The 21,563-nt window shown below is 53.1% G+C and overlaps 10 protein-coding genes across 10 annotated transcripts; 3 read left to right on the forward strand and 7 right to left on the reverse strand.

Annotated features, from left to right (window-relative positions):
- Positions 1-462: 462 nt before the first annotated feature.
- On the reverse strand, positions 463-1,614 carry AYO20_04264 (hypothetical protein; the record flags this gene model as incomplete). The annotated part of the gene is made up of 1 exon (XM_022642562.1): positions 463-1,614. The coding sequence occupies one exon, from the start codon at positions 1,612-1,614 to the stop codon at positions 463-465; it is 1,152 nt and encodes a 383-aa protein (XP_022501380.1).
- Positions 1,615-2,205: 591 nt separating this feature from the next.
- AYO20_04265 (hypothetical protein) lies at positions 2,206-3,192 on the forward strand (the record flags this gene model as incomplete). The annotated part of the gene is made up of 1 exon (XM_022642563.1): positions 2,206-3,192. One exon carries the CDS (start codon positions 2,206-2,208, stop codon positions 3,190-3,192), a length of 987 nt encoding a protein of 328 aa, XP_022501381.1.
- A 790-nt stretch (positions 3,193-3,982) lies between these two features.
- On the reverse strand, positions 3,983-4,741 carry AYO20_04266 (hypothetical protein; the record flags this gene model as incomplete). Its single annotated transcript, XM_022642564.1, has 1 exon — positions 3,983-4,741. The coding sequence occupies one exon, from the start codon at positions 4,739-4,741 to the stop codon at positions 3,983-3,985; it is 759 nt and encodes a 252-aa protein (XP_022501382.1).
- A 903-nt stretch (positions 4,742-5,644) lies between these two features.
- Positions 5,645-7,686, reverse strand: AYO20_04267 (hypothetical protein; the record flags this gene model as incomplete). Its single annotated transcript, XM_022642565.1, has 3 exons — positions 5,645-6,154; positions 6,387-7,075; positions 7,155-7,686. 3 exons carry the CDS (start codon positions 7,684-7,686, stop codon positions 5,645-5,647), a joined length of 1,731 nt encoding a protein of 576 aa, XP_022501383.1.
- Positions 7,687-9,035: 1,349 nt separating this feature from the next.
- Positions 9,036-9,842, reverse strand: AYO20_04268 (hypothetical protein; the record flags this gene model as incomplete). The annotated part of the gene is made up of 1 exon (XM_022642566.1): positions 9,036-9,842. One exon carries the CDS (start codon positions 9,840-9,842, stop codon positions 9,036-9,038), a length of 807 nt encoding a protein of 268 aa, XP_022501384.1.
- A 1,781-nt stretch (positions 9,843-11,623) lies between these two features.
- Positions 11,624-12,483, forward strand: AYO20_04269 (hypothetical protein; the record flags this gene model as incomplete). The annotated part of the gene is made up of 3 exons (XM_022642567.1): positions 11,624-12,015; positions 12,067-12,199; positions 12,304-12,483. 3 exons carry the CDS (start codon positions 11,624-11,626, stop codon positions 12,481-12,483), a joined length of 705 nt encoding a protein of 234 aa, XP_022501385.1.
- Positions 12,484-13,568: 1,085 nt separating this feature from the next.
- AYO20_04270 (hypothetical protein) lies at positions 13,569-15,242 on the forward strand (the record flags this gene model as incomplete). Its single annotated transcript, XM_022642568.1, has 1 exon — positions 13,569-15,242. The coding sequence occupies one exon, from the start codon at positions 13,569-13,571 to the stop codon at positions 15,240-15,242; it is 1,674 nt and encodes a 557-aa protein (XP_022501386.1).
- Positions 15,243-15,342: 100 nt separating this feature from the next.
- On the reverse strand, positions 15,343-16,167 carry AYO20_04271 (hypothetical protein; the record flags this gene model as incomplete). Its single annotated transcript, XM_022642569.1, has 2 exons — positions 15,343-15,941; positions 15,990-16,167. The coding sequence occupies 2 exons, from the start codon at positions 16,165-16,167 to the stop codon at positions 15,343-15,345; spliced, it is 777 nt and encodes a 258-aa protein (XP_022501387.1).
- A 915-nt stretch (positions 16,168-17,082) lies between these two features.
- AYO20_04272 (hypothetical protein) lies at positions 17,083-18,027 on the reverse strand (the record flags this gene model as incomplete). The annotated part of the gene is made up of 1 exon (XM_022642570.1): positions 17,083-18,027. One exon carries the CDS (start codon positions 18,025-18,027, stop codon positions 17,083-17,085), a length of 945 nt encoding a protein of 314 aa, XP_022501388.1.
- Positions 18,028-18,876: 849 nt separating this feature from the next.
- Positions 18,877-21,540, reverse strand: AYO20_04273 (hypothetical protein; the record flags this gene model as incomplete). The annotated part of the gene is made up of 2 exons (XM_022642571.1): positions 18,877-21,120; positions 21,172-21,540. 2 exons carry the CDS (start codon positions 21,538-21,540, stop codon positions 18,877-18,879), a joined length of 2,613 nt encoding a protein of 870 aa, XP_022501389.1.
- Between the last annotated feature and the right edge of the window lie 23 nt (positions 21,541-21,563).

The raw sequence follows: 21,563 nt of genomic DNA on the forward strand, positions 1-21,563 counted from the left end.
GAGCGGATATCAAGCAAAGGAAAAAACTGGGAGCCAATCCAAGCAGGCATGTCAGTATCATGCATTAGCGTTGAGCTTGATTTTCAGAGTTGGTGGCGTCTTAGTCACTAAGGCACGAGATGGGCGATCGCTGTTTACAGTTAAAGGCGCCAATAGTGTTGCGGCGGGTGGGTTCAAGGGGGCCTGAGGGGCTGGCCACGGTTGCTGCAAGCCCCCGGCGTTAAAACTGGGGGTGCCTGGAGAAAGCACGGTCGTCTTCGGCTGAAAGCAGCGGATGAAGCTGATTTGCAGACGAGCACTGGGTAGAAATGGAAATAGAACAAGATTTGCTCCTCTTCACAAAGAAATACTGATGCCTAGATGCATGTCTTCGGTATTATGAGGGACATGATTTTGCATTACTAGTGCTACACAGCTTCTAGACGGGCGCCGTAAGAGGAGGGAAGACAGATCATGCCGCGATCAGTCCAATGTCAACGTCTCCCCAATGTCTAAAACACCAATCTCTTCTCCCCATTTCAAGCCCGCCTCTTCGGCAGCCATCCTCCAGTGCTTCACCGGGGTGCGGACATCTTCGTAATACTGAGACAAACCGCCACGGACGGTCCCCCAATGCATCCCAATCGATCTCCTGCTTTTCACGTCTTGGTGTATGCGAATAGAGTCCCATGAGTTGGCATGGACGTTGGACATAAAGTTCCTCGGCTCACATAGCCCAATTGGCAAGAGAGAGAGGTCGAACGGTCCCAATAGGTCGCCAATCTGCTTGAAAGCTGGACACACAGGCTGCGCGTCTTCTTCTTCTCGGGACATGTTCATGGAATGAATCGATCGATAGGCGGTATCTCCAGCAAAGTAAATCTTTTTGCCAGACCCTTGCAGGTCCTGGATAGCGTACGAACACCACAGGTCGTGGTTGGCGTCCAATAGACTGCGTCGTGAGAAGTGCTGTGTGGGTGTACATGTGATGCGAGCCTTGCCGACACCCTCGACGTCGATCTCGACCCCCTCCCACCAGTCCAGCTCAGTGATGGACGAGTGGTCGATTCCCATGGGAGTCAGCCAGCGCGAATTATGCAGGCCCACGAGAAAATGAACTTTTGATCTCCTTCTAGCCCAGACCGCCTTCAAAGTCTCGGCATCGGCGTGATCGTAATGGTTGTGGCTGATGACGACGAGGTCTATCTCGACGGCGTCAAGCAGCTCCTCCAACGTACACGGGGTGGGTGTATATCGCTTCGGTCCAAACCATGTGAAGGGCGATGTTCTCTCTGAAAAGACCGGGTCGCAGAGGATGTTGATGCCTCGTGGAGCGGACTCCTCCTTGAACGTCTGTAGCAAGAAACTGGCATGGCCGATCCACGTCACTTTCGGGCCCGGATGAGGAATGGCAAAGTCGACCTTCTGCACAGGGACCAGCTCGGAGCGGTCAGTGGGAACTGGGACAAACGGTGGTCGATCTCGCCCAAAGCGAACTCTAACGATATTCCCCAGACTGTGGTGGCTGGGGTTGAATGAGGGCCACGGGTTGTGGAAGGCGTGAGGCGGGTTGCCGACGTGATGGTCTTTTGGCTCGTCCGGGAGAAGTGAGGGGAGTCTTGTGATTGAGACCATCCTGAGCCTCTCGAGCCTCTCAAGGCTGTTGATTCAAATGCATAGACTATGAGTAGTCTGGAGGGAGGTGATGTCGCTGATCTGTCGGACTCGGATTCATCCGCATATGCGCCACGGCGCAGTCTTGAATCATCACCCCCGCCGCGCATTCCACAGTCCCAAAACATCCATCCCTGGTGTGGCTGGCCATGTTTTTTGATTTCTTGACTGCACGGCGGACATCCGCCGATGCATCCTTTTACAAGTCAACGTGATCTGCCTCAAATACCCAAAGGTTTCCCATCCTTCGATTCATGATTCGCGCAAAGCCTGTGTCGGTGAGATGGCAAAGGGGTGACGAGTGAAGCCAGCTACTTGATCCGGCATCCTTCGCTTCTCTGACGACCCCGCGTCAAATTCCCATCGGCATCAGCCAGTTCAGTTCCGACCTCATTGATTCATGAGCCGATACATAAATCATGGTAAGTCCCTCTTAAGACCCTCTGTGGGACTTTGAGAAGAGCCCTACTTTGCACTCTATTCTGAAGAAACACCGTCTGCGTGCGAGTCCGACATCAGATCCACCTCCTACAGCGAGCAACGACATCAATCATGGTCCCTCCACTGATCACTCTGGAGGAGCATTTCTTCTCCAAAGCCGTCCTCACGGACTTTGCGGGCACCTACGCAGAACAGCTCAAGCATGTTCCGCACCTGAAGGAGAAGCTCGCCGACCTGGGTGAACTCCGTTTGAGCTCCATGGACGCCGGCCAGGTCTCGCTGCAGATCGTCTCCCACGCGCCTGGCGGCATGTCGGCGTCTCGATGCAGAGCGGCCAACGATCAGCTCGCCGAGGCAGTGAAGAAGCACCCCGACCGCTTCGCCGGCTTCGCGGTCCTCCCGATCTCGGAACCCGCAGCATGCGCCGCCGAACTGACCCGCTGCGTCAAGGAGCTTGATTTCGTCGGCGCCCTGATCGACAACCACACCGCGGATGGCACCTACTTCGACGGAGAAGCATACCTGCCCATGTTTCAAGCCGCCCAAGACCTCGACGTGCCCATCTACCTACATCCGACCTGGGCCACCCAGGAGGTGACGTCGCTGCTGTACGCGGGGGACAACATCCCCAGCGAGGCGACGACATCGCTCTCCTCGTCCGCGTTCGGTTGGCACTCGGACGTGGCGGTGCACGTGCTCCGGCTGTTCGCGTCGGGTCTGTTCGACCGACTCCCCAAGCTCAAAATGATCATCGGCCACATGGGCGAGATGCTGCCATTCATGCTCGAGCGCGTCATGCAGCTCTCGCCGCGCTGGGGCCCGCGCCAGCGCTCCTTCAAGACCGTGTGGGACGAGAATATCTGGATCACCACCAGCGGCGACTGGAGCGTCAACCCAATGGCCTGCATCCTGCGCAACACCCGGCCCGACCGCGTCCTGTACAGCGTCGACTATCCGTTCGCGACCAACGAGAACGGCCTGCAGTTCATGCGGGACCTTGAGAGTAGTGGCCTCGTCTCATCCGAGCAGTTGGAAATGATTGCACACGGCAACGCCGAGGCCCTGTTGCGCGTGAAACACAAGAAACGATGGGATTGATTGAGCGCGCGGTCGGACTGTATCCCGAGTATACTGAATGCTGGTACCTGGTTCATCCCAGACATACCCAAGACAAAAGGAGATCTTGGAATTGAGACTTGGTTCTTTCTTTTTTTTTCAGCCACCTACCATCACTCACTGTCTGCTTCATTTTGTAGCCCGGTGTGCGAATGTGCCCAGTGTGCCAAGTTGCCAGTTCGCCACTCTCATGCTGCTCCGTCGAATAGTTCTGCGTCGTGTCGTGTCCCTGAACTGTAACAGGTAGCAAGCAGCCCGTCGGCAGGGCACAAATCAGACGACCTCGTCAACATTGGGGAGTGGTATCTTGGAATGAAGAGAGAAAAAAAGGGATCAGGACGTTCAAGGGGCGACACGGATAGGAACGAGCACCGAGAACTTGTCTTTATCTGATTGATTGATCGACTGATTATCCGATAATCTGACAATCTGACAGGCTGACAATGGTACAATATCACTGTAATTGGCAGGCTCAGCTTCTAGCATATCACCGCACCGTAGGATATGAATGAATGGGCAGGAAGGACGCTTTCACAACAACAGAACCGAGTACCCATACCGTTACCGTTGTGCTCGCCAGACAATTTGTGCTCTGCCCAAATCCAATGCTTGCTTGTCAAATTGTGATGTTCACCAGATGCATGCATATATCACACAAGAACAGGAGCGACAATCCCGCATATGCTATCCCATACCGTACCAACTCCATCGCTTCATTACATCAAACTGCAAATAGGCAATGTCTCACAAATAACAAATCTCCATTCTTGCATCATCTCCTCGACACCTTCCTCATCGGTCTCCCTCCACCTCCAAACTCCGCCGGGTCCACAGTCCTAAAGCCACTTCTGCGATTGGATTTCCTCGGCGGCGACCGCTCTGGCGAATGCTCTTCAATGACTTCAACAATGTCCTCCTCGACGCTCGGATCAAAATGTTCTTCCACTATCACCGTTTCTTCCCGCATTCTTTCTGGTCTGTGAGTGCTGGCGTGGCTCATGGGCTGACTGTGGCTTCTACTGCTTGGGCTGCTCCGGGACGGTCTTCTTCGATGATGACGGATGACTTCTTCTGCCACGACCGCACCGCCGCCTCCCCATCCGGAGAAGCGGAACAGGGAGAGAATGATATATAGGATAAGGATGAAGCCACCCACGGAGCCGAGGACAATGCCTACCAAAGCACCGGGGGCAGGACCGGAGTTGAGGCCTGCATAGGTTGTCGGGATTGCGAGGACGGCGCTCTGTCGTTTCTCGAGATGAGGTGAAGGTTGGATGAACACGGGTTGTACGAGATCCCGGCGGGACGGTTTTGAAGGGTCGGATGAGGTGAGGAGCGTGCGTTTCGAGAATTGTAGCACCCCCTTCAGGATGAGTGCGAAGAAGGAGGCAACGGAAGTTCTGGAAGTGGTAATGAGAGAGGACTTTGGGGAGGCTGCTGCCTCGAAGCTCGACGACACGGAGCGAGAAACCACGGCTCGTAGGTGTTGACTCGAGCCGCTGACGCTGCGGATGTAGGACGTCGGCGCCATTGATTGAGCCCCAACTCTCCCCCAAAGGGAGAATGCCGTGGATTGTAAGGACACTCAATCGAACCGCAACCGCCTCTCCTCCTCTTGTGTGGTCTGGGTTTCTGCTTAGTTTCTCTCTCTCTTCCTCTTGCCTCTCCGTGCGTGCCGCCCAATCTGCACGAAGACGTCTCAAGAGCTCGGCTGTGGAAGTGGAAATGGCTGTAGCTGCAGCTGATTGCGGGGCACCAATGGAGTTCTCGCAGGATAAGATAGAATCCGCACAACACACACAACTGCGGAAAAGAAGCTGCTGGGAAGTCTGGAACGAGCGACTGTTTAGAAGACGATGCGATGCAGCCAACACAAGCAAGCAAAGAAAAAGCCACAGAGAAGTTGCTTGGTTGAGAAAGGAACGGGGGGAGAAGAAAGTGCAGAGGGGTTGGGTTGCTTGGTGGTGCAATGTGCAGGTTATGTGCTCTGGCTACTCTTTTTCTAGTATGACGGATAGATTGGAGATCCCAGCCACGTCTATCCACATGATTATTAGGCCTTGGTGAACCTTGGAGCCTCGCCCCGCTGCGGGCCGGAATGCCGCCCCCAAACTACCCTTGCACAAGTAATAAATTGTTATAACTACTGCATCACCAGACTCGGTGCCCCGACGTTAATTCGGGTGGTTGGTGTTTGACCATCCAACTTCGCATCTGCCTCTAGCGAGCGAGTACTCGATGGCTTCTCACTCTCCCTCTCACTCCAACACTCATTGTTACGTCTGCATCGCATCTTTGGGATTTCTATCACTCTGTATTGAGCAACTCGTATGTCTGTGACGCCCGCGATCTCCGAAGGTGTTGCCTCGTTGGTCCGTTGGGCTATGCGTACTCTGGGACAAAATGCGTTGGCCTACAGTAATTACCCAGCAAACTACATGACCAACTCGGGCTTCTCCTTTCTCTTCTCAGTCGTTGTAGCCGCCTCGCCATCATCGGCGCTCGCGTCGCTGGTCATCCGCCTGTCCTTTCGTCCCGTCCCCCGTCTCCGACGACTCCTCCGCTTCCCACGCTTTCTACCATCCTCACCACCATCACTGTCCGCAGCACTTGCCTCTCCGCCGCCACCTTCTTCCCACCCCAGCATCTTCTCGCGCAACCGTGCCTCTCTCCGCTCGTCCGCAGCCTTGACCTTGCCCTTCCACCGCCATAAGAAGTAAATGATCAGCACCAGCGCCGTGAGCCCCAGGCTGACGAGCCAGAAGATCCAGATGTAGCCGCTCACGCGAGGCGGGGAGGTGGTCAGGTCGAAAAAGTTCATGGACACGATGGCCGCCACAAAGGTCGCAGGTAGGAAGACCATCTGCAGGAACGACATGGCTTTGTTGGAGTCGGCGTCCTCCCGGTTCGATTCGTTGTCGCGCAAGGAGATTTTACCTTTGATCTATTTCCCCCAACGCGGCACGTAGACACGTACGGGGGCATTAATTAGATACCCTCAAATAGAGGAAAGAATCAAAGTGCGAGAATCGCTACTGGGGGTTCGAGGGTTGTCCGCATGCGCATTCGTAGACGATACGCGCGGCAGAATGGCCCAAAGAGAGGCAGGGAAAGCAATAACCAGGACCAGACTCGCTGGAAAGGGTGGCCCATGGGAAGATGGAAGAAAGACTTACAAAATCCAGAGCGTCCTTCGTCCTAGCCTGTAAGTATTGGCACGTTGACAGGTTATTGTCGATCAAATGTGAGATATTCATCAATTTCTCTTCCATGTGCGGGTTCGTCTGGTGCACGTAAGCCCTGTACGAAACGACGGTACCGTCATCCCTTCCAGCTCTGCTGTCCCATTCGCGCAGGAAGATCTTCTGCTCGAGAAATTCCATGGTCTCGAGCAGGAACTTTGCCAACGACTGCAGGAAGTCCAGGTCCCGGTACACGTACTGCAGCTGCGTGGTGATAGCGTCGAAGTGCTGGAGCGAGCCGATCTGGGCGTCGCGCGACAGGAACTCAAAGTGCCCGACCTCGACGCACAGCCGGTTCACCTCCCAGGCCGCGTGGTCGAAGAAGATATTCAGCAGGATCACCGGCACGTGCAACGGATGTAGGTACCACTGCTGCGACGCCTTCAGCAGCCGGCGCGACACGTCGCCCATTGCCCAGTCCGTGAGCCCGTCGAGGAGGCAACGGGTCTTGCCGTCGCGCAGAGAATGAGACATGGCAAAGGACCATAGGAAAGGGTCATCGCGGCGCGGATTGTACGTCGACTTGAGCGATCGCCGCGAGGCAGTGCGGCCTCCCTTTGTGTCGGCCAGATATTTGGCTCGTCGGGCTGGACGGAGGACAAAGGGGAAATGGATCACCAATCCTGGGGAGCAATTCAATTCAGCTTGTTCTGCATGCGAAAATGCGGATCGTTCTACCAGCCTCCGCCAATATGCACATACCCATTCGGACTGCTCTGGGTGGCTCGACATCGAAACTCCACACCGTCTTGCGTTGAAAATTGCCTACTTCTCGCGCGTTCAGTCTCATCCAGGTGTATTCGCGGTTGAGATCCCATTGATGGACCAGCTCCTGTACGTCCGCGGGTACAAAGGGGAGGTAATTGATCTGTCGATCCCCCGGTGGCCCCAGGTCGTCGTGCTTGGCCGTCTGGTTGCCCCCCAGCGCCGGCCGCGTGCACAAGAGACGAAGAGCCAGACGGCTCCCGCGTGGTATCGCAGGGTGATACGCCTCGAAAAGGTCTGCGGGCAGTCTTCGCGATACCGGATAACTGCGATCCACAATCTGCGCGCCCCGGCCGGCTGTCTCCCATATGTCAATGGTCTTTGCTTCGAAGAGAGAGTTGCGATCCAATTTGTTTGGGTCCTTGTAGGCGGTGTCCTCGTCGTCGATGGTCGCCAGGAGAGACACGCGAATAGGATCCACCACAAACTCGTCCACGCCATCGTGGGCGGGTTCTGTTGATTCACTCATCCTCGCAGCTGGTCGGTGTCAGGCAAACTGGGGGAAGAAAACTGGAATGTAAGCAGTTCGTAGAGCTCTCAGCTAAGAGAGGGTGTGTTTTTAGTAGCGTAGGGCCTCTTCAGCGGTAGACTGTCGCTGCAGGGAATGGCCCCTCTCGATGGGAGTGACGACGACATCGCCTTTATTAGCATCCTGTCCAAAACCGACTTGCACATTCGTGGGACGATTCGCGCGCCTTCAGCTGGTCCAAAGCTGGCCTCGACGCAAGCCACAAACGAACCCCTGTACGGGCGACCAGCATACAAAATATTTGTTATCCTCAATCGTTCCAGCTTCGCACAATCGCCGAATGGGTGGACCAATCGTTGCGACAAGAAGGGGGCGTCCCTGAAGGAGGTAAACGGCTTGTCGCATCCCATGCACGACCGTTGTTCTAGACCACATGTCCGTGAACAACGTTTCTTGAGAAGGCAGGAAACTCCTGAAGCAGGCTGCAGGCGAGTAGGGAGAGTTTTGAGCTAGCGATGGATAAGTGCCCAGACACCACAGTAGGTTTTGATGGCATCACCGAAAGCTTGATCTGCAGTTGAAAAATCTTGCCGATCACACACGTCGGCCCCAAAAGGAAAGTGTTCACAGATGATTAATAAATTGCCTCGTTATCGATAGATTGACTGGAGGTTCTATTGCCGACGCGTGTTTTTGGTGTCGAACGCGGACAAGGCACATACGTAGGTGATTAATTGGGAATCCATACACAGAGGCTCGCACCGATGGGGAGGACAAGTACTCGGTAGACCTTACCAACTACCTCTCTTGTAGAAATTGGATGTAGTTCGAGAGGTCGAGTGACCTCGGAGCAAGTAGGAATGCGCTGTATGCAAGAGTTATTCACAGGCGAATACATCGTTCGATCGAATGTAAAAGTCATTTGCATCATCCATTTGAGGTTGGCAAGTCTTCAGAAAGCCTAGCTGCGAGTGGTACATATCTGAAATCCAAGCACAGTCCAATAACCCCCCACATCAAATACTCAATACACTGATCCGTCCGCGCCGACAGTCTGGTCGTTCGTTCGATTGGTGCGATCCCGAAATCCTGAGGTCTGGAGATGCACCATGGCACCATCTTCTGGAGCTTAGGTGGCCGCACAATGTCCGTGGGCGACCTTGACTTTGAAAGTTGAGATCCCCCATGGGACTGTGCACATTCGAGCGCGCGTCCGAGACCTGTCCATTTCCAAAAAAAAAATATTGGTGATCTGAGAATTACGTGCCAATATGAACTGACCATATATTCGAACTCCAACTGCGAAACGCTAAAATGAGGGCCGATCCAAAATGTCTTTATCTTCATCTTCAGTCTGTTGAAGAGTGCTCATTAGGAGGGAGATGGTCCTTCCAGGTGTCGTATGGTGCGCACTGTGTATATCCGGTAGGAGCACGGACACCACGGATGGAATCGCCTCCGTCGGTTCTCTGGAGGGTTTTATGTCTGCAGTGGATGACATGGTCATAAGAGATCAACTCGGTGATGAGGGGTTGTTGATTCCTCATAGACCGGACCAATTTCTCCCAGGCGTAGATGCAGTGAGTGACATGGTAATCTTGAGCGACATAGACCGCATCGTGTTCGCCCTTTCTCATTTCCTCCAACGTGTAGATGTGACTGGCAGATGGATCAGCGTACCAGGTCCAGTTGCCGACCTCCAGGAAGCGATTCGAGAGGGTTTCATCGAAACAGGCTGCGGGAGTCCAGAGTTGCATCATCACGTCAAAGATGCAGCCACGTTCTCTTGCCTCTTCGGGGGAAAAGCCGCAGTGATCGATTTCTGCTTTTTGAGTCGAGCCGTCGGAACCCTCAGCGGATTTTATCGAGTCGTCGACTGGAGGAGTGACTGCGACAGCGGAGGTGCTAGCGGCAACTGCGGCTGCGCTGGTGGTCGAGGCGGAGAGGGCATCGGATTTTGTGGTGTTGGTGTTGGAGACAAATACAGAAGAAATCAGAGAAAAGATGGCGACGATGATGGCAATGAACAGCGTGCCGGTCGCGATAGAAAGACAGATGGACTGTTTACCCCAGCCTGCTCTTGGTTGACTCTTTTCCGAGAGTGGGAAGGATTCGTCGTTGGTGGAAACGGAGCGGTAGTGGTTGTTGAGGCCCATTGTGACGACGCAGGCCAGTCGCCGGAATTCCTATAGGCACAAAAGTACAGGGTTCTTCAGATCGCCGCCGGCGAGATTGCGAGAAACCGGGGTAATGGTGAATCAAAAGGGATGCAAATGACAATGAAGAGAGATAGGAAAGAGAAACGAATGTGAATGTTGTCGATGCAACGTGATACAAAAGAAGCTGGTTACCAGTGACAAATTGACCAGAAGACTCAGCGAAGGAGATGATACTATAAGGATTTTGGGCTGGAGGAGGGGGAGGCCAGTGTTTTCATACTATGTCGCGTAGTGGGTGCCACGAGCTGAGAGTTCAACGGCGCTCATCTCGATCCCCCAAAGTAAGTCCGGGCTTGTACGGGCAGTTGCATCAGGGCTGCCAGACGCTATCAGGGCTGTCAAAGGCTATCAGGTTGAATCAGGAAATCAGGGGCAACAATGCCAAGCAGCCCATTACCCAAAGTTTAACTAAATGGGTGACCAAAGTCCAGACTTGCCAGGCGATGGCGTGAGGTGCAGAGGTGTGAGAGGGTGGCAACCCCCCTTCTAAGCCCCTACGAGGTAAGCCCCTAAGCCCCCAAGCTCAAGGGAGAAGTGGCCCAGAGAGCCGCCCCGGAAATAACCATTGGCAATGGTTCAATGGTGGAAAAGCACGCAACAAGCTCTTTGCGAGCGCCAATCTGCCACAAACTCGCTTGTTCTCTGTCCAGAACGAAAATCACGAGATGGAAATTGCCGTATCATTTAAGTTACAACAATTCCCACTTTCCCTGGCTTTGGTCTTCATCCACTCTCACCTGAGCGTGTCTCTGAATGTGTGTCAGTTATTCCGCGTAAACAGACAACCTCCTGAGTGGGTGCCATCACAACATCATCCTACTTGTACCGAGGACTTATACCGAGTACAAGTACCTGACAGCGTAGTGGGTGGATGCTTGTTCCCATCTCGTATTCTCTCACACACACGAGTGAAAAATTCAACTTAGCCTCAAAACCTGGCCTATCATGAGTTTGAGTCACTACGGAGCACTTGTAGAGGACGGAGGTACACGGCAGATTGGCCAACTTGCTCACCTCCCTTCGTCTGTCTGTCGCACACTGACTGACTGGCGTCATATCTTGCTCAGACAAGTACCAAGTTTTATCCCTTTCTTCTAACCAAGATTCAAGTGAAGAGAAAAGAGCTGCGCCACCTGAGCCTCGCTACTCGTGTCCAATTATCATCTCCCCGGATTTACCCTTGGAGTCTTCTAGAATCCAGGCATCCCGCCTCCACCTCCCACCGTCACTACCAAGTCCAAAGCAACAAGAAACTTGCTATAGCTCGTACCTCGTCCTTTTGCTTTTTGCCATTAGGCAACATAATTCCTATGGTCGAGCCTACTGAACATATCCCAGCCACAGCTCGTCAAGCCTCAGTTTCATCTTTGCCTATTCCTCTTTTGCACAACTCGATCCGCAGGCAGAAACCAAACAGGCCAATCGTGTTCGTAGCCTTGACCAATCATGCCATCTTTCCAGCGCATCCATCAGTCGATGCTTGAGCATGTCAATGCTTCTTCGCTCACAGTCACATCGGCGAACCATATAATGTTTCGTGATTTTCTTGCGACGGATAGGGTTTTGAGCAGTGCTAACCGCAGAGTATTCACATTCGTACCGAGTACACCTGCACCATAGTCAAACAACTTGCGATCTTGACCACCGAGCTTTTTCTCTCCAGCATACGAGACGAGATCTATACTCGCTGATTCTTCCTATTGATCAAACTCGGCAGAATGGGCAAACTTAGAGATTCCACCTCTCCGCCCAATAGAGGTGGATCGAGCACATTCCCGCGCATGGATCCCCCACCTCCCTACGAAGAGTCCTCGCGCTCCTCCTCCGCACATAGCAATGACCGACTGCAGCGAGACGAATCTCCTCAGCCGCAGAGCGAGGCTGCTCAGCAAGCGGCGTCACATCCGGAGACAAGCCCGCAGCAGGCTGCGTCTGCGTCTGCATCCGCGGGAACTGAGTCCTGTCAAAAGAGACAGGTCGAGGATGGCTGCTGTACCTTTGGAGATGGCGCCTCAGGGTGTATGGTCGTTGGCGACCACGCCGAGGGATGTCTAAATTATGGCGATCACGCCGAAGGCTGTCTGAATTACGGCGATAATACAAGTGGCTGGTATGGCGCACCAGTGATATACCCTGTTTTTTTGCTTTCTATGAACGGCAGGCCTGACAGGTCCTCTGCGCGAAACGTCTGTGGTGATTCCGACAGAACAACGAGGCTGACATTTCTTTCCTCGACACAGTCTGAGCTACAAGTCAAGAGACGGGTGTATGCTTTGGAAGGCAACCGCCGGCGGGTAAGTGATTGTCTTGCGAGAAGCCTTCACGTATCAGTCTTCTGCGGACATGTACTGACCACATCATCCAAATAGATGCCTGAATTTCTACACGAACAAACAAGGGTGTTGTCAATGCGGCTGATTCACATATGGTTTCGCCCGACGAGCGGGCCATGAATGAGATCCACGCAGCTATTTCAGGTTTATTTATCACGCGACCAGTTACGAGGTCCTTGCCCGCGATATTCGTGGCGTTTTGGAAAATCTGTCCCGAGCTTGAATGTGTGATACCACCCAGTTAAAGTCATAATGCGAATATTTTCGTGGCTCTGCGCTTTTGGAGCTCGTCCGTTCTGCGCATTCCAGCTCCTCTAACACGCAATCTGTCGATTTGTCGTCTCGGCATCTCGCTACATGTCGAATTAACTGCATGAATGAATGAAATGCCTGACAAGGCAGGTTGGAGAAGCAATACAAAGCCCGATCTCTCCATGAAGCAGGGGAGCGAAAAATCGCAGATGGAAAGATGATGTGCGCCTTACTTTCCTCGACCATTATCTATCTCTTGGGATACATACGGACTCACTCTGTGTGGCCACCGCTCAAGACCTGGCCCGACGGTAACGCAGCGTGCGCAGATGAACATGGCTCAAGGCATACATGCGTCCCGCATTGCATTGCGATTGTGTACTACCCTACCACAATAGACGAGGATGAATCCCGAGAGGACCTGCACCGAGAGAATGTACCATTTACCGGATCAGGGCATGTGGTTCACGCGGGAGGGAGCGTCGATCTATCTTTCTATCTACAGTTCAAGTACCAAGTACAGGTATCTAGCCTCGCGTGCCTCGCTAAGTAGGTTTGTACCTACTGGAGGTGCGAGATACAAAGCAATCTATCCATTCAGCCGTTCATTCAGCCGCAAATCCAAGGTATTACCGAGTACCTCCCCTCCCCTCCCAGCCGAACCCAATCAAACCCTATAATATGTACCAAACCATACCCAACCCAACGCATAATGATCCGCACGGACTACCCAGACGGGACGAGCTGAGGATTGTCATTCACTTCCCCCTCCCCCCATCTTTCCTCTCTATTATAAGATTGTGAGATAGATAACTACTCAGTACTGCTGCTACTCTACAAGGGACTGTTCTATAAAAGATTATCATTTGTTTCCGTTAGAAGATAGATATATTATATTATATTGTATGGTGCTATACAATACCATTCCGTTCCATTCCATCAACATTAACGACAACATCATATCATATCATATCATCACGAATAATCTCTTTGTCCGTGTCTTCGTCTTGGTTGAGAGCATCCTGTCCTGTCCTGAACAGTAGAACAAAAAACTAGAGGGGCACGGAACAGTACGGCAATGGCCTCGTCACTGTCTCCGTCTCCGTACGACTACATCATCGTCGGAGGCGGCGTTGCCGGGCTCGTCCTGGCGTCGCGACTGTCCAGAATCCTCCCGCCTTCAGATACCAAACAGATTCTCGTCCTCGAGGCAGGGACAGACCCCTCGACCACCGACCATATCTTGACGAGCCAAGGCGCGCATCTGGCTCGCGAGTCCCCTCACTCGTATCAGCTCGCCATCTCACCCAATCGGCACCTCAACGGACGCGGCGCAACCGCGCCGGTCGGCAAGGCGCTGGGTGGCTCCGCGGCGATCAATGGGGGTGCTTGGACGAGGGGACCGAAAAGTGACTACGATCTGTGGGCAAAGGTCGTGGGCGACGACAGCTGGGGCTATGATGCCCTTCTCCCCTATATGAAGAGGGTGGAGAGTGTAGTGTCGCCAGAGGGTGTGGAGATGGATGAAAGCCAGCACGGACACGATGGACCATTAAAGCTCACCCCGATCCGGTCTCTGTGGCCAGCGAGGAAGTACCCCCTGAGGGAATCAATTCAAAAGATGTGGGAGGAGGCAGGGGCCAGGTACATCCCTGACGGCAATGCAGGTGATCAGAATGGCCTGATCGAATTTGTCGAGGTCTGGGTCAACAGCGTCAGACAGCTACCGAGCAAAATCTTCGATTTGACAAAGGTGGACATTCGGACCACGAGTACGGTACAGCGCGTCACCTTCTCGGGACAAGACCAGCCTATTGCAAATGGCGTCGACCTTGTCGGCGGCGAGCACCTGGTCGCGAAAAAAGAGGTCATTGTCTGCGCCGGGGCGTACCACAGCCCCCAAGTTCTCATGCTCTCTGGGATAGGCGACCCTGACGAATTGGCAAAGCACGGCATAGAGCCCATTGCCCCGAATCGCGCAGTTGGCAAAAACCTCACAGATCATTTGGCCATGGGGCTGACCTGGAAACTAGAGCATCCGGAAAAGGGGCTGTCCATCGGGTCGCCACTGTTCAACGACCCTTCATATTTCGCCGGGTGGCCGGTGGATTTCATGATGTTCGGGCCTTTAGACCAGCTAGCGAAACTGGAACCTCTGATCAAGACTCAGGAAGACAGAAACCTTGTACTCAGGCCGGATGCGTCCCATACGGAGATTGTCACGCTCTACGTGGCCATTGGCAAGAGGCTCACGGGTATCGACGTACCACTGGACGGGAGCTATATTAGCACCATCGTCTGCTTTCTGACACCTACATCCCGAGGTTCCATCACTTTGAGGTCGGCCAACATCGAGGATCCGCCGGTAATTGACGTGAATTTCTTCGATACTGATGTGGACAGGGCTGGCCTCCGAGAGGCGCTTCGGAAAGCGGCATCAGTCCATCTTGGCACCGAGGCTGGGAGGTCCTTTATATCCCATGAAGTTGCACCAGAGGGATACGCGTGTATCATGGACGCAACGGACGAGGAAATCGACAAGCGAATTGCTGATTTTGGATATAGTCTTGACCACCCGACGAGTAGCTGCGCGATGGGCAAAGCCGTGGACAGTCATTGTCGCGTGGTGGGCGTCAAAGGCTTGAGGGTCGTCGATGCCAGTGTATTTCCGATCCCGATGGCGTGTCACCCTCAGTCTGTGGTCTATGCAATGGCTGAGAGGGTTGCAGACTGGATCGGTCAAGGGGATTAGTTGACCTCTTGAACCATGTGAAGATGCCACCACTTCACACCTGGCTGGTCGATCCCTCAAGCGCGCGTCGCTAGCACTGATATAGCACACAACGAATAGCTTATAGAACTCTCACTGTTGAACCTGTTATTGGTCCCCCATGGGCCAGATCAGACACAGGACGATCTGTCGTTCCTAGCACCGACGACGGTGCTGCTAGAGGAGGGGTGACGGTTGTTCGCGGGTTCGTTGATGCTCGTGCCGTAGGATTTGAACTTTGAGAAGTCGAGCCTTTAACCCACAAATCCGGATAGTTGACTTCGGCATCAGTCCGCGCCTGGTTATAAGCTTCTCTGATCTGTTCCATGACCAAGTAGACGTCGTCGTGGCGGTTTGGATTGCGGAAGTTCGCCTCTGCATCATCAAGTTGATCCACGATCCTTGCGAGGTCGTTGCGGAACTGTCGGGCGCGATTCGGCTGGTTGCGACTTTTGAAGTAGGTCATGAGCCCTGCAATAACGGTGTTGGTGGCGCCGAGAAAGATGGTGGCGGTCCGAGCGCGCCGGTCATTGAAGGCCCCCAGCACGGTGAGAGAAGCTGCGATGAGGATCTGGAAGAAAAGGAGCGAGTTCGAGGTGATGGCCACAAACCAATACTGGTATGTGTGCCAACGGTAAGCGTCTGTCACGCGTTTTCGCAAGGACATGTATGCCTGGCCATCTAAGACTCGGTCAATAAAGCTCCAATTGAGCGGGGAACCTCGTTTACCTGTTCCTGCGAGCTCTCCAAAGAATGTAGGCACGATTGGGTGCTGAGGAGGCTGAGCCGCGGGTGGTTGTACCGCGACAATGTGATCGTCAGCTGGAGGTGTATTCGGCGCCGTGGGTAATGGCGCATGGCTGGATTCCCCTTTCTCATCTATTGTCGCAGGAACCCTTGGGTCCATGGTGGGTGGTAGAGCTCAGCCTGACGCTACTGTTCGAGGGTGAATGTGCGGAAGGACAGAGAGTTGAGGTGCGAAACCTCGATGCGTTGAAGCAAGGCTGCGTCGGCATTTTAGCGTCCTCGTACTCGTCCTCAAGGAGTGGCAGGTAATGCTCAAATTGGCCTTGAAGTGTCATGGCTGGAGAGATGGCTGTACTCGATGCTCGTACAGAGTACAGGGTACAAGGTACCGAGTACAGTACGAGGTACTCGACAGGCGTTTCTGATTTCAATAGCACCAATCGCCTCAAGGCAGTTAATTTAGGTCCTCGTAGCGTAACGGCCAATCAAGGGATATTGCAGAGAAGACCAGCCTTCTGTGGTGTGTTGGTTGTGATGAGTGTTGATGAAATATCGAAATGGGGAAGGTTGGAAAGGGGCCGTTGATCTTTAGCACCGTTATGTTGCCCTAGTAGGAGTAGCACGGCGTCCCACCTGGCCGCCTTAGGGACATCTAACAGGTGACTGGGCGTTGGACACCCCTAACATAATGCCTAGGGGCCGCTAGGGCGTCAGCCTTTTGGTTTTGTTCCGCCCGGCGCTAGTTGGCAATGGCATACAAGTAACATGTTTCTTGTACGAGCAGACGAGGTAACCCCTTTCTTTCTCCCTGCCACTTGAGTCCCTTCAGACTTCATCAATGGTCAGGTATGTCCGAACCCAACATTAAATAAAAAGAACGACGAGTTAAGCGGAGGGAAGAAATTCATGATCAGTGATTATGGTATTATTGAAATGCCTTTTGAGGGCCATCGAGACCCGGGGCCCCTAGACACTGAGATCTGTTTCCCTGATGGTGTCATCCATGCAGTTGGCCAAATGCCTCGATCTGGATTGCACGGCTCATCCTCCCAACGCTCTGCATACTGGCATCATCTTAGAACGACCAGTTGGTTTGCTCAACAAACTCCTTCCAGGAGGTCTTCTTGGAACCTGGCACCAAGAACTTGTCACTCTCAGCTTGCTTCTTCTCGGTTCCCTTGCCGTAGTAGCTCCAGTCTCGGATCAGCATCATGTTTTGTGCCAGCTCCTCTGCAATCTTGTTGCCGATTTTCGCAGCAGACTCGACAGTGGCAGGCTGTTCGACGAATTTGATCTCCTTGCCCTTTAGCTTCGAGAGCGTCTCGACAATCTCTTGAGGGTGCATCCACTCGCCGACACCTTGAACGTGGACCCCATTCGCCTTCGATCCAGCTTCGAGGAGGCCCACAGTGAATAAACCGGTGTCGTTCTGAATATCAATCAGGGGTACCCAGGTACTCTGGGGATTCCATGGGAGTGTCAGGGTGAGCGCGCCAGTCTCTTCATCCGGCTTGAACTGGGTTTTGAAGTTGGACATGAAGTATCCCGGCATGTAGTACGAAACGATCATGTCGCCTTTGACCTGCTCGGCATACTCTGCCACTTCAGCCTTGGACTCGAAGTGCTCGACCTTGGTAAGTTCGCCTTGGGTCAACTTTGTCACATGTGGCAAAGTTGACCAAACCAAGTGCTTGACACCGGCAGCCTTGCATGCATCGACAACGTTCTTGCCTTGCTTGATCTCGGCTTCTTTGGATTGCGTCTCCCAATAGTTGGTGACGGCAAAGACACCGTACGAACCTGTGACGGCAGCTTTCACACTTTCGACATCGTTGATGTCAGCTTTGGCTAGTTCAGCGCCCTTTGCGGCAAGAGCTTGTGCTGCTGGCTTGGACGTGTCGCGAGTAATGGCGCGGACCTTGTACTTGGAAGACAAACTAGGGTTGTTGAAAATAGCAGAGGCTGTGCTGCCACCTTGGTTGCCTGTGGCACCAAAGACAGTGATGATTTTCTGGGCCATCTTGAGGGGATTTCTGAAGGCCACTTTCGGGGATCGTAAGCTGTATGTGAGAGTTTAGGTTCCTGAGATAGAAATGTACCTTCAGACGAACCTGAGAAGTATTTGAAGTGGTGTCTGTAAATCCTCTGAACAAGATTGTCTCCCCTGTGGTAATCGAACCTGCTCTTCTTATATAGGCCAATTCTCTTGGAGTTGACTTTCACGCAAAGTCTTTGTTCTATCGATGGTCTCGGCCACGTCGTTGCATTAGATAAGTCTGTCTTTGCCGTTTTGGGTCGTCAAGGGAGGGTCAAGAATGAGGGTTAGTCATATTACTCGCGCTTCGGTCTTTGTTAGCGATCAGGGAAGAGGAGTTGGACAGGCTTGACAGGTCGATCGAGGTCGGTAGCCGAAACTGTGGGCAAACCGATTCGTCCACCACGAGGGGCGCATGTGCTTGCATGTAACACAAGGGTAACTCAGGGCCTCTCACGACTGGGCGGACGGATCAGCATGCGGGCAGGGCTGACCAATTCCTTAGACATGATGGTCCTGTCGGCTTCTGGCTGAACCGAAGCACGTCTACCTCGTAACTGCCCTCTTTGTCTTTTGGTCGATGACGTAAACTGCGCTGGTCTGTCTTTCAGCTTCAGCAACTTGGTGTGTCACTCTTTCGGAGGTCAATGTGCCCCAAAGCATACAAGGAATACATCTTATTGACTAATACACTCCTCAAAAGCTCGCCCTGTGATAAGTCTGACCAAAGAAACTCCAGAATGCACTCCTGAGAGAAATACTGCTCGATATCGTACGTGGTCATCACTGCCTGCAATGCGCCCATGGATCTGATCATCTCCCTTGAAAAGCAACTCAAAGAGCGTCTGGGTCACCAAGATCCCATTTCCGCGTCGTCAACTTTCGCTGCTTCTTGACAGGGGGAGCAGCCACTTGTGAGTCTTCCAGCACCGATATCCTGGTCACACTTGAGCTCCGTAGTGACAGCTTCCGTGGCGAAACATCACATATGTCCAACCCATCGTCGCTTTGCCTGGGCTTGAGCGTTGCCTCGCTGTCTCGATCCTTGGCCGATGCCCTCAAAGAAGCTAGAAAAGGGTTGGTCGCAATGTTGGTGTTGGAAGACTCCTGCAAGACCAAACTTTTGAGTGGCGATTTGGACGTGGCCGTGCCTCGAGATTTCTTTGTTGGGCTTCTTGTCTGAATCTCTTGTTCCAGCGCGCGCAGTTTGACTCGGAGGCTCTCATTTTCTCTCTCAAGCTCCTCAATCCTCCCGTCACCAGGAGTATCCTCGTGGATCGTGATCTTTGCTGTTTTCTCGAGGATTTCAAGCTTGCCATCCACATACGCCTCTCCTCTCAGCCTCTCCTGCTCCCACGCTGCTCTCCATCTTTCTCTCTCCTCGTCCAGCCGTTCCTCCATCTCTGTCCAGCACTCCTCACGAACTTCTTGCTCCATGACGGTGAGCTTCTCCTCCGCTGCTTGTAGCTTCAGTTCTGCCTCAGTTCGCTTGATTTCTTCTTCCGCGAGTTTGACAGCCAAGAAATCGCATTCTTCAGCTAGTCTTGCCGCCTCATGGGTTGCCTGATCTAGTTCTTTCGTGATGAAGAACGCATTTGCAACATCATGTGGAGTAGCCCGGCCAGTTTGTAATGCCTTCCCTTGAGGTCCCCCCAAGATCGTGCTAGTCACGCTGGGAACCCTGGGAACTGTAACCTCTCGAGCCATGGCTGCATATCTCAGAATCTGACTTGTGGCATTGAAGTCTCCAAGAGGATCAGCTGTGACAATCATCACCCCCTTCTGTGGTGGTCTGCATGCGACAGTATGGTTCGATGATGGAAAAGAGTTTGAAAACAAAAGCTCGGTTAGCTTGCACTGCCGGAACGGGACGATAGGCTTGCTTCCTTCTTGTTGGCAATCATTGATGACCTGCAGACACTGTCCAAGGTACATCAAGCTCTCGTTGATCTTTCCTGCTTCCGCCAGCGTCGAGCCGGTGGTTTTGGCGTTGCGGGCACGTTCGGAACCAGCGAGATCACAGATGGTCATGGTTCCTCCAGTCCAAGGAGATTGACAGGATATTAAGTACCCATCATGGTAGTTCGACCTCGTTCGCTTTTTCACTTCGATGCAGAAGAAGCCATGACTTCTGGAACTGACACTATTGCTTCCTGTTCCTGCGACTCTCCGCTCGGTGAGGCCCGTTTCAAGAATCATCATTGCCTCATCATAACTACCACATACAACTTTCCGAAGCCCAGCAACAACTTTCATATCGGGGGACATTTCGGTGTTCTTAAACAGTAATGGACGCCGGAGCAAACCCTTCTGCAGAGCGGCTCCTTGCCGTGTCGATGTTGGTGGTGCATTTGGTGACGTGGCATTCGATAGCAGGTCAAAAATGCGATCGTTGTATACCTCGTACATCGATACGAGGACGACATACTCGGAATCTTGCTCGATGTCTACGGTAAATCCTCCCACGTCAGGGTTCTGGGGGAATGTGGACGGTCGAGGCAGAGGAGGCCTTCGGACAGAGTGACCCATAGATTCCTTGACAAGCACAGATTTAGCAGGGGACTTTCTCAAGTTTTTCAGGCGACTTAAAAATGGGACTTTTGACGGCGGCCGCCAGGGTTCTTTCTCGAGCGGATAAATCATATCAGAGATACTCGAAGGTACCTGTACGGATGACAGAGCACAGCCTGTGAAATGGTCGGGGATCGATGCCAACGGCAATGGGTTTTCAATAGTGTTGGAGTTTGAACGGGTTCGGGGAGGTGCAGGAAATGAGCCGGGAAGCCCATTGTTGTGAATGCCTACCATCATGGGGGTTTGAGCTCGTGACATGGGTGTCTGCGCTCGTGATAGTCTAGCTCGATCGCCATCGCTGTAGATTGACTCGAGGAAAGTGGTTGCCGACAAGATCTGGGCTTCGGCGGGATCAGACACCTGGAGGGAAGAAAGCAGGCCAGTATCCGTGGGGAGATCTGGATGGTGCGGTCGACGTATATGCTCGCCAATTGACCTGAAAAGAACATCCAGAGTCATCTGTGTGAGTCCTCGTTGAGACTTTGATCCAAGGATTGTATGGCTCTATCTCGTGGTCAGTGGCTAAGAAAAGATCTTAACTCAATGCCTGCTTACCTTCCCACTGCCTGTAACTCCCAATGTGGCAACAAGGCCATCTCTTCCGGTTTGCAGCACGCTCTTAATTGTGTCTGCCACGCCAGTCTCATCGAATATGTCTAATTGTGTTGCCTCCTCCTGGAATACCTTTGTAAATCCGAATCTTTCAATTGCGCGCTTTCTTGAGTCATTGGGAGGCTGTAGCGTGATGTGGCTCGAGAAGGTATTGCATGAGTTTTCATCGGGTTCGACAGGTGAATTCGGCGGTTCCACGATAAGCCACGGCTCAGGCTTTTGCTTTGACTGCGGGAGCTGAAACGCAGGTCGAAGGCGTAGATAGACCTGGAACAGCGAGGTTTGTGGTGGCATCTTGGTCGAGTTGTCCATGATGAAGGAGGAAAGGACAGTGC

Source organism: Fonsecaea nubica (assembly GCF_001646965.1).
Source record: "Fonsecaea nubica strain CBS 269.64 chromosome Unknown Scaff22, whole genome shotgun sequence".
NCBI classification, from domain to species: domain Eukaryota; kingdom Fungi; phylum Ascomycota; class Eurotiomycetes; order Chaetothyriales; family Herpotrichiellaceae; genus Fonsecaea; species Fonsecaea nubica.